Source organism: Crinia signifera, chromosome 1 (assembly GCF_055691185.1).
Source record: "Crinia signifera chromosome 1, ASM5569118v1, whole genome shotgun sequence".
NCBI classification, from domain to species: domain Eukaryota; kingdom Metazoa; phylum Chordata; class Amphibia; order Anura; family Myobatrachidae; genus Crinia; species Crinia signifera.
Window position 1 is genome coordinate 84518828 of NC_139217.1, and position 15314 is coordinate 84534141.

At 42.1% G+C, this 15314-nt stretch overlaps 2 protein-coding genes across 2 annotated transcripts in view; one reads left to right on the forward strand and one right to left on the reverse strand.

Moving 5' to 3' along the window:
- Positions 1–1163: 1163 nt before the first annotated feature.
- Positions 1164–3882, forward strand: ANKRD37 (ankyrin repeat domain 37). Its single transcript, XM_083168919.1, has 5 exons — positions 1164–1423; positions 1514–1666; positions 2620–2711; positions 2799–3013; positions 3667–3882. Exons 1-5 carry the CDS (start codon positions 1397–1399, stop codon positions 3675–3677), a joined length of 498 nt encoding a protein of 165 aa, XP_083025045.1. The 5' UTR covers positions 1164–1396; the 3' UTR covers positions 3678–3882.
- UFSP2 (UFM1 specific peptidase 2) overlaps positions 3224–15314 on the reverse strand; it is a 28110-nt gene continuing 16019 nt past the window's right edge. Inside the window, exons 9-12 of the mRNA XM_083168886.1 lie at positions 13529–13653; positions 10256–10332; positions 6824–6948; positions 3224–4333 (exon numbers count right to left, since the gene is read on the reverse strand). Coding sequence (XP_083025012.1) covers positions 4247–4333; positions 6824–6948; positions 10256–10332; positions 13529–13653 — 414 coding nt within the window. The 3' untranslated portion in view covers positions 3224–4246. The remainder of the gene's footprint in view (positions 4334–6823; positions 6949–10255; positions 10333–13528; positions 13654–15314) is intronic.

Genomic DNA, 15314 nt, shown 5'->3' on the forward strand with positions numbered 1-15314 from the left:
GCGTGATGTCACATGGAGTAGTTGTGAAGGGAAATATGGCATTGGCATACCCTCCAACATGACCCATTCCATTCGGTACACAATGTTCTGTTCCTGGACGTCCCTGGTAATGTATGATTGTCATCACCTGTGTTGAAACACCCTTCTCTTCAATTACCTAGTTCCACACAGGTGCTGGCAATCATACATTACCAGCTACGTCCAGGAACAGAGCATTGTGTACCGAATGGAATGGGTCATGTTGGAGGGTATGCATTGGTGCGCCTGCCTTTGCAGCCAGTCTGCACCCCTAATTGCTGTGATTGCAGTGTTTCCAGTAATGAGATTGCAATCACAGTGCAGGGTGGCCCTTCTGAAACAGTTGTAATTATGCATTTTTAGCAGAAGTGCAACTGATAAAGAATCTGTTCAGCAATTGCATACCTCCCAACATGACCCTCTCCAGGAGGGACACAATGCTCTGCTCCTGCACTTCCTCTTAATGTATGATTCCCATCACCTGTTTCACACTGGTAATGGCAATCATTAATTAAGAAAAAGCCCAGAAACAGAGCAATGTGTCCCTCATGTAGAGAATCATGTTGGGAGGTATGCAATTGTCTCCACTCTATGGATATATGCTGTACTGTATATTCTATGGCATGATTTGTATTTTAGTCCTGAATCATAAGAGTTGTTATAGAATATATAAGCCGATTTCGCAGTCACTGACTCATTCTTTTGCAATCATATAACTTGTTGATTAAATTGGCTTAGTGAGATAAAAAAGAATGCAGACTCTGTTGCAGTAACATTTATTTTAATGAAAAATAACATGTAATGTATCTACAGATCAGGTGGGAAACAATAAATTAGTTACTGTGCCCTCTACTACACAGACAGCTCCTTATTGTTATTGGAAACAAAGAATGTCACTAGTATTAAGGGCTGTAACTCATTCACAGAAAGAGGCCAGGCAGCCAGGGTTCCTTTCTCGGTGTACTCCCTCCTGTAACGTGAGTACTGCAGGGAAGCAGCAGCCCTCCCTTCCCCCTCCTCCCTCCCACTGACAGCCGCACACAGCAGCCTACGTGCCGGATCACTGCAGCTCGCATGTCAGCCAGGCATCCCCAGCCGGGGCCTACGTGACCACAACACTGTCTGCGAGCTGGACACGCCCTCACAGAGCTCTTCACCAACCACACTGCGCATCGGGAGGGACCTTGCTGGCTGCAGTTAATCACTGCGGCTATGGGGAATATTGCTCCATGTGCTCCGTGTTTGAGTACGTGCCTGGGGGCGGGGCTTGTGTCCCTGGGATGCTGCTGCCGGGTATCTGGAGGAGGCAGACAGAGACAGAGTGCAGCAGCTGCAGTAACAGCGCTGGTGTAGGAGGGAGCGGCACAGTGCTAAGAAGATGGAGCTACAGTGCAGCAGCGGAGAGGTGAGAGCAGCCCCAGCACTGCCGCTGCCAGGGAGTAAGGTGCTGTAATGTGGTGCTCATAATAACGCTCACCCGCTTATCTCTCCGCAGTGTTACAGCCTGAGCCAGCTGCTGGAGTCCGGCTGTGCAGTAAACTCACCAGGGGATGCCCTAGGACAGACTCCCGCACACCTGGCAGCATGTGGGGGACAAGCCTTCTTCCTTCTCTGGCAGCTGCAGACGGGAGTTGACATTAACCAGCAGGTAGAGCTCTCCCTCCACTATATTACATATACACATTATTGGTGCTGGGCTAGTAACATTGCTTTTTCCACCTGTTCTGGTGTATTCCTCATTGTATACTGTATGACTGGCACTGCACTTTTATGGTGCCCTAGAAATGACACCATGGTTATTCCTTGTATAATGGGTGCACAGCACCCAGAGCCCCCTACCTCCCTGACATGTGGATCAGCCTACTCTGTAAACTGCTAATGGTACTGTGCAGTAAATGCAAAGACTCTCTCCGTGCTCATGCACCATCTTCCAGAATATCAGTCCAAGGGGGGTACGCAGCAAACACAATAATACACCTGTTTTTAATTGGCTCACTTCACAGCCAAACCCAGCAGTTTTAGTCCTTTGCTTCATCTCCCTATAGCTGGGTACATACTAGATGCTGTGTGATCACGGCATCAGGAGACGGCAATGGCAAGTGCATACACACTTGCCGATGTCAAAAGCAACAGAACACAGGCCATGCTGCATTTGACAGCATGACCTGCAATGGCGATGTGCGGGAGTGCATGTTGTTAGCGACCTAGTGGGTACGCACAAGACGATGTGTCCGATAGGTCTGTCCGATTCACCGGTTCATATAGTCTAGTGCATGGGTCTTCAACCTATGGCCCTCCAGATGTTGTGAAACTACATGTTCCAACATGCATTGCCACATTTTTTCCTATAAGAGCATGCCAAAACTGTCAGGGCATGCTGGGAAATGTAGTTCCACAACATTTGGAGGGCCAAGGTTGAAGACCTGTGGTCTAGTGTGTACCCATCTTAAAATCTACATTTACTATTGTAGGTTGAGGCATATGTGAAATCAGTGTGTCTTGTATGACTGTCATTAGATGCAGCGTACGCTGTGACTGTCTGCTGCATTTATGTTGGAGGCATAGCATTTATTAGATAACATTTTTTCATTCTCTCTACAGGACCTCTTTGGAGAAGCTCTGATCCATAAAGCAGCCCGCTCTGGTAGCTTACAGTGCCTCAGTTTGCTTGTTGCACGTGCCGCCAGATTAGAGTAAGGATTTCTATGCACGCTGTGATAAATTTCTTTCAGATCTCTAGACCGCATTATATAAAGTAGGATTTCTCTTCCTCTCTGCAGTGTTTGTAACAGAGAAGGCTACACAGCTGAAGATCTCGCTTTGTCTGGCGGATTTCCAGAATGTGCCAAGTATCTCGCTACTGTAAAACACACACAAGATACGTTTTCTAGAGCACAGTCTTCTATGCATGACTTAAAGGAAATAACGTCCAGCAGCAAGAGGGGACAATGCTGCAACGTATCTGCTACTCATGGGAAGAGAAGACGGTCTGACGGTGAGTACTGCAGTCCACCTAATCTAAGCCAGGATCTGGCAGTGTTTTAATATACCTGTTTTATCAAGGAAGAATATTTGTGTGGGAGAGGACGATTGTATATGATCTGAATATCATAGTGTTACCTAGCAATAACATTTACATAGGCAGAAAATATACAACATCAAGAAGAGAAGTTGTCACAGACTTGAGAAAAGCAAACACATAGTCTTTAGATAGTTTAGTACTGGTTTATTGATCCTTCATAATAATAAAAAAAGTAGGTGTTCTGTTTTGGCAGATTAGGACTGATTATGAAGCAGATGTATGAAGCAGTGATAAGTGAGCCAGAGGAGAAGTGGCCCATGGCGACCAATCAGTACTGAAGTAACGTCTATTCATTTGCATAATATCAAATTATACAGAGCAGCTGATTGAGCCAGAGGAGAAGTGGCCCATGGCAACCAATCAGCTGCTCTGTATAATTTGATATTATGCAGATTAATAGATGTTACTTCAGTGCTGATTGGTCACCAAGGGGTCTCTTATCACTGCTTTATACATCTTCCCCAATGTCGCAGGGGGACAATAAGTAGTGATTTGCTGAAGAAACACAGTATGAAGGGTAATGTAGAGCTGAATCAGCTGATGTTTGATTCTTCTTTTCTCCATAGGCTTTATGTAGATGGACGATGTGCAGTACAACATATCCTACCTGTCTATTCCTGTAATACTCCTCCACTCGGAGCTCTGACCTACTGGCTTACATTAAGCTAAATGTAAAATAGCCTCTCTGCTGGATGGATGAGGTTTTGTAGCATATAGTTAACTGTATACTCTGAATTTTTGTTTACACCATTTTGTACAAATAAATTTGTTACTTTGCTTTATTGTGTTGTTTTGTACATTATACAACTAGTGTAATATTACTGGTGGACACATAATGGGTTCTGATCAGTCCTTTATGCAGCAGATGACGTTCATTAATGCAAAGCTGATGGGAGAAGGACATAAATATTGTATAGGGCACAGGAGGCCTTATTATTATAGCATCTCCTCACATGTTAAGAGTGACCACACTCAGCACATTGCCTATGCATGTAACATGATCGTTGGACAGCGGAATCCATCAGTGAGATGAGGAGCAATTGATTTACATGAAGCGAACATTCTTTGCAAAATAAAAATAGGTGTTCCCTATGAAATCATTAACATCTCTATAATGGTGACAATCAATTATCCACATAGATTCTATTAGATGACTGTAGGTCGCTGAGGTAAACACAGGTTGTAGTATGCATCCGTGCTCCAGAAATCAGCCCCTTTCCATCCACACCATCCCTGAGGAAACAAATGCAGATGGTCAAGCTACATTGTGCACCAGCAGCTTAAGTAGTCAGTAATCCAGACACTGGATCTGATTCAGGTTGCTTAAATGTGCATACACACAGGCATTTATCGCTGGCAATATGGTAAGTAAGCGACCATATTGCCAACGATTGGAGTGTGCACCGGCGATAAATTGTTGGGTTCACGCTCCTGATTTTAGCCCCCTTATGATCGCTGGTCGCAGGAGCTGATTCCCTCTGTGGCTCCCCCGGCAGCGGTTCCCTTTCATCAGCAACCATCTCTGGTCGCTGATGAAAAGGAGAAACTGAGCAATATATCGCCCCCGTATGTACACAGCTCTAGTTTTACACTGCAATTCAGACTTCGGTTTGAACACACCTGACCCAAATCTAAATACAGTATCATCTGCAAGTGGAATATGGTTTTGCCTATTTGTGTTCTCTTTTTGTTGTGCTAACAACCGTAAATCAGGCCCACTGTGTGCAAAATTGTGAGACATAGGAGACAGGTGATAATGGCTGCTTTATGTAGGTGCAACTTCGTACAGAAAGCTCAATTTATTTTTTTAAATGTTAGCTTTTACTTGTTCCTCATTCTTTGACGTGTCGTTGTTAGCACTGCTGGTACACTATACTGTTTTAGAAGCTATAAACCCTAATCAGGCTGCAATCTCTATGGGAAATGTATTCTCCATATTCATCAAATTGCTAAACATACATTCCAGGACTGTTTACCCAGGAAACCAATAAACTATAGAGAACAGGCATCAAATGCAACAAACTGTACTGCATGTAAGGTGTATAGAATGTAGCCACTTGTGTGCAGTCCAGCCGTTTATCGGGACACTGTCAATTGGTCTACATGCTGAAAGGTTGACATGGGTCTAGGTCGACACAGGCAAGGTGGACAGTCAAAAAAAAAGCCCCAATTCACCCTTTTGACTATCGACCAGGCATGTCCAACCTGCGGCCCTCCAGCTGTTGTGAAACTACACATCCCAGAAGGCCTTGCCACAGTTTTGATATTAGGCAATGCTAAAACTATGGCAAGGCATGCTGGGATGTGTAGTTTCACAACAGCTGGAGAGCCGCAGGTTGGACATGCCTGCTGTAGACCTAATGATCCACACCCCATTTACAGTATCTGCCACTGTGAATTTCCTTGTGTCATTGCTGGATTACTAGCCAGTGCTGAATGGATGATTCATTAAAATACAGGCAACACATAAAAAAAAAAAAAAAGAATCCGTGTTATGGCTAAACTGGGCTGACCAGATAGCTGCCCTATACATTTTTATTTTAGTTTAGTTTCTAGCACACGCATAGAAACTTCTGTTAGCCAACAGTACATAATGCGAACAATATGAGCCATCTCATTCCATGCAAAGAAGACGTTTCAATATAGCATATAAGCTCTCACGAGCAAGACCCTCATGTACTTTTCCTTCTCTTAAGGTGCCCATACACGTTACAATTATTGTATACAATATCGCATCTTGGTTTTGCAATGAGATCTAGTACAAAAAGTATTTTCAGCACATACTAGTACTAGATCTCATCTCATTGCAAAACCGAGATGCGATATTGTATACAATAATTGTTTATGTACTCTGTTATTAGGCACTGCAGGTCCATTGTGGCACCATATGCATAGAAATAGTGATATAGTATTGTTACAATAATTGGGGTAGATGGAATACCTAAATGTAAAAAATATATTTTGCTAGTGGCCCCTTACAAGAAATGTACATTAGAACAAATAACATTCCATGGTATCAGATACAAGTCTACAGTAGTCTAGTAATTTGGAGCAATATTTTATCCAGTATGGTGATGGCACTTTTTTCCGGTCAGCCAACCAGCACTTAGTAATTAGTGTGGGGGTGGGGCTAAATCAGACTATATAATACAGGGGTAACTAAATGTAATATATTAGAGCTTCACAATAAAAGTTTTTTTTTTTTTACATTTTTATGCAAGGATAGTGTATTTCCCACGGATGTGAAAACAGATCTGAACACTAGATGGTGCTAGTAAACACCACTTACACAGCCGCAATAAGTACAATTTTATGTTTTCAAAATCTAAAACCATTCCTGTGTGACCTGTCAATGTCTCAGGCCCAAGCTGCATGTTTTCAGTTGACTCCTACTACTGTGTACAATCCTACTGTAAGCACAGGCAGCGATATCAGCGACTGATATTACAGAGGGGAGGCAATAGTGAGACTTAAAGCATTGCTCTTTTTGCAGCGACACAGCCGTTCATAATCTGTGCAATAATAATGTAGACAGGCGGCTGGATGTAATGCCGGCCAAACTTGGACGGTTTTTAAAGGGGCAATCACTTACAAGGCATGGTTGCCTAGTAAGTGATTGCCCCTTTAAAAACATCAGAGATTGGCCAGCATCCTGCACCACTGCCGCCGATCTCGGGAGACAAACGGTACTGAAGATTGTTTTAGAAAAACCTGGGAACATACCTTTTCTAGAATTGTTTGCAGATCTTCAGCTCCCTTGTAATGCGGATCAAGAATCAAGTATTTTATTTCTCCTGTAGTCTCGCTCCAATTCACTCCAAGAATGGTATGCGCTAACACACCTCCCCCTGAACAACATAGGGAAACAATTTTAACATGTTTTCCTAAACATATGAAAACGATTATTTCTCCTTTACTAAATTATATGCAATAGCTGCATCAAACTAATCCAGATTTTGACCACACTGCACTACAAGGACTACACACATATGCAAAATATCTAAAATTGGCGTTTTTTTCCGCCTATCCCCATTACTGGCCCAGTCCTTTCCTGTCAATCAAGCTGGGTTTATGTTCTTACTGCAAGTGGCAACGCAAAGATTCCTTGGTGGTGTACACATGTACAGATTACCGATAATCGCTCACTTGCATACAAATATGAAATAGGCGCTCAGTCACACACAGATGTACATTTGTCACATATCACAATCCCTCTCATGAAGCAGTTTTGCCACATTCGATGGTGACCAAGATGCAATTTAACACAAGAAAGATGCTATTCTCGCTCCAAGAGTTTTGCACTGCATGGCGTGATGAGGCTATGTGTATGAGACACGTGTAGGTTTCCTCTTCAGTAGCCATAGGGACGAGTATGTTACACTATAATCTGTTTTCCGGTCAATCCCCTCCTAAACTCCCTCTAATCCGCAGCTACTTTATTTATCTAATCTCCGCCCAACACCTCCGTTTTATTTAGTGTTAATTAGATTACAGACTGCAAATAGAGAAATATATGCCCCAAATGAGCCTGCAGACAGTAGGAAGTGGATGGGGAATCAGCAGCAGACAGTGCACTGTATGCAACCTGTTACTAAGCTACACAAGTGTTCAGTCTTTGCCTGCCACCTGTCGAAGGACAATTACTGATTGTTTTTTGTTGTTTTAAAGCTCAGCTGTATTATTTGTTAGCTATACTTGCAATAATATTTAACTATCACCCCACATAACTGTAGGGATGTAGCCATACTGTCGACATTCACAGTTATTATCTCAACAATGAACATGTACTGCATGTACAGAATGACATGTTTACAAGGTCTATGTGAATTGTTGACATAGACACTGACTGGGCGGGGGAGCTTAGATTTAGGTGCCAAGATAGGGTTAGGACTGACCATGTATCTGGCGGAAGTCATCACCATCTGAAGTTGAACCCACCATACAAAGTAAGTCACCACTACAGTGCCAGGGAAGTTTTGTTGACATGCTTATCAGATCGACATTTCATCAGTGATGAATGTCAATGTGGTCAAGGTTGACAGTATCAAATGTTGACACCCATAACGGATATTAATAATGGTTATGAGGTGCCACACATTTCCACAATGCTGTTCAGACGGAACATGCATAACAATATATACATAAAAAGAAGTATGGGTCATTGGGTCGACCGAAATTAGGTCGACAATGGGAAGGTGAGGTTTTCACCTTTTTGGTCCCGAATGTCGACATAGTTGACATGGACACCATCTAAGTGTACTGCGTCTCCCACTGCGCTATAGTGGATGGTAGGGCATTAAAAAAAAAAAAAAAATGACACGTTGGCTAAAAAAAAAAACCCTAAGAAAAACGCATGTCGACCTAATGCTTGTGTCGGCCTAAGTAGGGTCAATCTAGAGACCATATCCCCATAAAAACAAATGATGGCCTAATTACAGAGAATACCAGTTGGCTGAGATAGTGGACCTCAGGGAAGGAATGACCTGACATTCTATGGGGAATATGTATCGCACCTTCTAAACAGTCCAAGTAGAAGTAATCATAAAACTATAACCATAACCGTGTGGCACTTAATACATATGAAACAATCACAGTAAAAAAGATCCCAACTTATTGAACAGTAAATAAAAAATAACAAATAAAACAGAAAAATAAAAAAATGTGCAGAACAATAAGACTACAACTAATCAATACAAAAGGTAAATAACCACCCGGGGGGTATCATATTAAAATATATACTTCATATGCTCTATAACATTTTCTTATTGCTGTTCCGTTTGTATGAAGTTATGCCACCTTGTTATATTGATAGCGAATTACTGGTTACTTCTGATGAATATAGAAATAACTTTAGTTCGATCTAGGAAATAATTGGGTCAAACAATGAGCAATAAATTGCCAATAGGCGATTTTTAACAGTCAATTCCCGTATTTAAGTTGTCTCCATACAACATTGGGGTACAGGGGTTACATGCCAGAAGCGGCCCCAATTCGGACCGCTTTTCTTCCTTGTTGTATTTTGTAGGCTGGCGTTGCTCCATCGTGGTGGCTGCTGGGACATACATCACACAACTGCTATCCCTAGCACCTTACACATTCATTTTAGTCAAGTAGAAGTAATACCTACTCTATAGGAACCAATCAATTCTAGTTATTTCATGCAATGTACTGAATAATGGACAACTAGATTTGGATTGGTTTCTACGGGTAGAATCTCCATTTGTCTGGTTTAGAAGGTTTGATACATCTCTTTCAGTAAGTTTTGTACGATTTGATAAAAAATGGGCTGATTTTCTTTGAAATCAAACACACAAGATCCCTTCTCTGTTTCTTTAGTGATACACCTAAAAATTAAGAGCAAACTGAAGTAAAACATTAAAAATGAATGCAACACAGCTGTTTCCGAACCAGTTTGATAAGAGTACAGCTGGTCAACACGTTGCGCTATTAAAAGACCCCTGATCCTCCCACTGTCAATATGTCCTCCTCCTTATTCCCCTCTACTTTTTCAAATTTGTTTGGTGTCCTTGTTAACACCGGAGCACAGGAAACTTTACCATTCCATGTGGATTGTAAAGCATGATACAGCCCCCTCCTCCATTATAAAAAAAAAGGGGGAACCTCATGTCAAACGTTTCATGCGTATTGACATGTTGACATGTTGTCAATGTTGACTTAGTGAATGTAAACCTAAACATTGTAGACGTATTACCTGGATCCCATGCAGCCTTGTTCTCCCTATTATCCGGACATTGCCATCTTCAGCCTTGTGCTCCCGATCACTATAACATGACCGCACAGGTCCCGGTTTCCCTGCAGTTTCCTCAGCAATGTGTAGGTAGGTATTATATCAATACAAATACAGTTACAAGTACAAATCTGGGGACACCAGTTATTCATGTTAGTCCATTGAACCTGGTGCTTTTTTTAGAGTTCACCCAGAAGACAAGGCAAAAATGGTTGTATTCCAGTCACATTCCCTGATACATTCTATAATGCTCAGGGCTTGTTTCTATAGTACACAGACGTGCAAACCACCCATGTGTCACTAGCTGTATACAAAAAGTGGTTTGTCATGTACACACACACGGTGGAAAAGCTGATAGTTGCCAAGTGTCCTGTGCAGCAAAGTAACGTGTCCATAATCCCTCTTACCAATCATAACTGGTGTTCCTTCTGACTTGAAGTGATTAACAAGCTCTCTTCCCCTGGATGCCAGCTCCGAGCCCTGGCTGTAGAGGTAAAAAATGGTTACTAGCATCATTCCAACCACAATTCATTAAATTTAGCTACAAGCAATAAATATATGTACAAAAAAATACAAATAATTATATAATCTCAATACTTTTTTATTTAAAGAGTTTTTTTTTAAATCAATAGGGATACACAGCCACTATGTCTACACCAAGAGGTTGACAGGGTCAAAAGATCAACATGATCAAAGTGTGAATAAGATTAAGCTGGTTATACTGTACTTCACATCATTTATGAGGTAAAGATATAGGGCCAGATTCTCTAAGCTTCAAAAGTGATAAAATGGAGAGTGATAATCAGCCAGCCAACCAGCTCCTACCTGCCATGTCACAGACTGTGTTTGAAAAATGTCAGACAGGAGCTGATTGGCTGGCTGTTTATCACTCTCCATTTTATCACTTTTGAAGCTTAGAGAATCTGGCCCTTATTCTGTTCAACAACTTCAGCTGTATTTCTAAAGTGATTCAAGCATTTCCTTTTTCCCTTAAAAACCGAGGGGGGAGACGGGGTTGTGAAGACGTTGCCGCTAACAACCAGTCAGATTTTGGCTTGCATTTATCAAGTACAGTGCATTGTAAAAAAAAATAATTGGAGCAGTGGACAAGCATTGTATGTAGTTCCCCAAAGCAATGAGTCAACTTTTAACTCTCTTTAGAAGACCTCTCCCTTAAGGGGCGTACAGATGCTTTGATCCCGGCAGCCATCTATACAGATGCGATATTGACGACCGGCGGGTTGCCAGCATCGGACAAGAGGGAAGGGGGAATACTGCATAGAGTAGCATTACACTGCCTCCATCTTCCAAATCGAAGCAGAAATAGACTTGCCAGGCAAGCCTATTTCTGCTTCCATGCCGCGGGGCTGTGCATCAGGATCAAATCTGCATCGAAGGCAGTTAAAAAGCATGGATTCACAGTCATTTTTATTCTAATTTACTCTTGAAACAAAAATGAATAAAAAGTGACCCGGAATCAAAGTGCTTGTACGAGGTATTAGAGGGGCCAGAGAGATGTATTAACATAATCACACCCTGCCCACTGAGGTAATAGAATGATAAACCATTGGACTACTGAGCCTCACAGATCCCAGTGGCCCAAAGACTAATTTGGATGAATTATGAAAAGAGGAAAAGGGTGTAATACCCTTTAAATGAAAATAATAAGAATTGTATTTATACAGTATAGCTCTTTTTCTCCAATAGGACTCAAGGTACTTAACAGATAGAATAAATGTAATACAGTACAGGAAAAATGAAGTACAGAAAAGCTTTTCATAAACCATATTTAAAAGGAATTATGGAAATGCTTGTGTAAACAGCAAAGTCTGTTTGTGAAGGATTCTAGAGTTGGGGGTCTCTCAAACTGTGCAGGGAGGTGAGTTCCATAGAGTCGGAGCCGCATGGCTAAAAGCTAGACCCCCAGATGAATTATGGGAGATTCTAGGTACTGCTAAAAGTCCATCTACAGATTACAGTACTCGGCTGGGACAGTATGGAATCAGAAGCTGCTTCAGGTACCTTGGGCCTTGGTCGTGTAGGGCTTCTCAACTCAGTAAGTTAATTTTTAAATTGAAGGTGTCTACCAAATTGAACTTACTATAAAGCATTAAAAAGAACAAGGCATGGTAGAGATACTACTCAGTTTGACAAGGATCAATCAACTATGTAACACTCTATGAGGTATCTGCTTCCATGAGGATTTTGCCCATATGTCTCTGAGGTAAAACAAAGGGATTTATCTGATGAGGTCAGTCAATTTGCCAATCAAAAAGCAGAATATTAGACACAAATACTTATTGCCACAGAGGATGGGATCTGAATATCCAGGTAAAACGGGGAATGTAATTTACAGAATGGTACAGAAGACAAACACTTGCAGTGGACTGACAGGTAAGCACCTACAGTATGGTGACATGTTGTACTGTCTTGTATACATAACCAAGACGTCTTTGGAAAGTATCTGAGCTGGAACCAAGCATGAAGCTCCCTATGCATATCCATGGCCAAGAGTTGTCCTGTGGTGACAGAGCAGAAGGCTGGACATTCCGAGAAAGGAAACCATTGGGAAAGGAAGCAGAGATCCGTATGATATACAATCAAGGTGCCATCTAATGCTCCTCCTTTGGCAAACATGATCCAGTGGCAAATGAGGATACAGAGAGTCCGAGCTCCATCTGCAACTACTTACAGTAGATCCAGTTAACAAACTGAAGGAAAATGAATTGGCAGGTAACTCTGTAAAAGTGATGTCACTTAATAGAGGGTTCAGGGCCGGGGCAGGCCCAGGCACCACAGCGGACCTACCTCAGCATATACAGGGATCAGTAAGCTCCTCTGTGGGTAAGGGAAACAAGCCCATCTTGTGTTAACACATTATAGTGAGGGGGATTTTTGTTTATTTCACCCAGAGCCCCCCCCATACAGTAGGTGGAATTTTTTCACAATTGTGTAACTGTTTATTTGCAGCCTGGACATCCAATTAACCCATTCTACAACTAAGCTAAACGAAAGAAAAAAGTAAAATATAACAGTGGTTATATGAGAGATTATACTAATATTTTTCTTTGTATTAAAAGTTTAACCTTATTAGTCAACATCTATTGAAGTAAATGTACATTATTAAAATAGAACTCTTAAAATATGCCCCAAAATGTAATAGGCTCAGATGTCGCTAGAGATGTGGCATGCTATCCGAACTTTTCTTTTTTTAAAGCGGCAATCATTTGCAAGCCATGGTTTTGCCTTGTAAAGGATTGCCATTTAAAAAAAAAAAAAAAGCTCCTAAATTTAGGCCGGCAAACCGCACCTACGGTGATATGGGACCCCATTACATTCATTTCACAGATTGCATTGTGAAGGTTAACATATCTCATACTGGTTCTCTTTAGTGGTCTCATTTTGTAATATATAAAAAATAAACAAAGGTGGAGAGACATTTCCTGGTTCTCCTCATTCAGTAAATATACATGACCCAAGTCTATATGATTTTTCTATGGAAAGACGCAAATAATTAACTTTAGAGCTGATAACGGCTATGTTGACACAACCTACACAGACATGTCAGCGCTACTATGTCAAAAGGATCACAAGGCCAGTATTGACTACAAAAAGAGCCTGTGCCACACAATGGGGGGGGGGGGGGACTGGTGGTAAGCTGTCAAGGTATTCGCACTCACCTCACAAACATGATTTTTGATGTAATACCGAGCAGCTGGTTAAGTACAAGCTGTACCTCTATGGAGCCAATCCACTGCCGAGATCCAACAAAGGCAGAAGGTTTATCTCCCACATCGACCAGAGCCTGTGGGGGTGGACAGAGACATCAACCGGCAGAACAAGTATAAGGGTACATACACCCAGTCATGTATTATTGGGCCAGTCTGCTCATATATAGTAGATACAGTTTCCTGATACAGCTGTGGAGTCAGTTCCTCAGTCGGATAACCATGCTAACCTGTATGTACCGACACAGCCACAGGCTTATTGTGTATGACTGGAGTTCTGAGTCGGGGCTCATTATTGTACAATAATGAAGACTAATCGCTGTAATTGCAATAAAATACATAACCCTGTACACCCGGCTATACCGCACTTTCCAAAGAAACACACATTGGGGCGCATTCTGGTTTACTCGCAGTGAACTGAAATTGGTCCCTGCCCGACTGCGAATGGCCTTGCTGATTTACATAGTCAACGGGTCGTTCGCAGCAGTGAGGGGGGGGCGGGACATGGGAACGCCCATCATTTCATGGGCGTTCCCCTGAAAACACTGGGATTTCCCATGCAAATGCCGCAGGACAAAGCGTGCTGGGGGCGAGCAGCTGAAGTCATGTGATGTCAGCCGCCTGTCCTGTCTCCACTGACGGTACTTATGTAATATCTGGGCTCCCGTTTTTCTTATGAGACCGCGTCCCCTCGCTGCGCTCGCCACGCTTCGGGCACGGTGGCTCACTGTGCTCACCACACTATATAGAATCAACTCCATACGTAGTTGGATAGTAGGGGTATGAAAAAATGGGGTGCATTTAACATGGGAGCCCAGATAATACAGAAGTACCCCACTGACTTCTATTTGCAAGGCCAGGAGACATGGTTGGTGACAATCAGATGATTTCTCCTGCTGTGGGCACATGCCAGGGGATGTGTTATGGAAACACCAGGGTGGTGGGCCGGGCACTCTGGGACTCGGTAAGCTGCGATCTTCCAGAATCAGGCCATTTGTACAGACACAAGATAATTCCTTCTACCACTCAGCTAATGAGCCACATTTGTGACTAATAGCTTGTATACAGTATGTAGTAGATGATGCCAGTTTGCCATGGTGTAAAATGGGTGTTTAAATCGTACAGACTAGGAGGGAGATGCTCTAAAGCGACAATGCGGTAAAAACTTTGTTACATAGGTTTTTCTGTGCTGGCGCTGTCTGTCTTATTTAGATTAATAGAGTTTATTTTGGAACCCCAAGAGCCAGCTAAAATATAAACACTCTATAATGCGTGCACGGTCTTCTAGATAATGTTTAAGTAGAAATTTAAATTAAGCAATGTATATGTGGCAAAGATTAAAGAAAAAAATATGGTGAAAAATACATATGTCAGGTTAACAATGTATATGTAAATGTACTGTACACAATAGCCTGCAAGCAGATTAAGAGGAAACCAGTGCCCTCTAGTGGTCATCTAGAGGTCTCATGCACAATACAGACTCCATACAGTTACTAATATTAACATCAGAGGCAGAACTCTGGGAGGCAACCTTATATAAAAACATAGAGAGAGGGACATATATTTCTAAATTCAGCCATATAAGTGATATCAATGGCCTTCAATTAATGGATTTAAACTTGCAGCGGAGAAGAGGTTCTGAAACCATGGACAAACTTGCAAAAGCTAGTGGTGACATTGCCATAGAGCGCTGTGGTTTTCCAATTTGTATTTTATGAATTACCTTTATTACACTAAC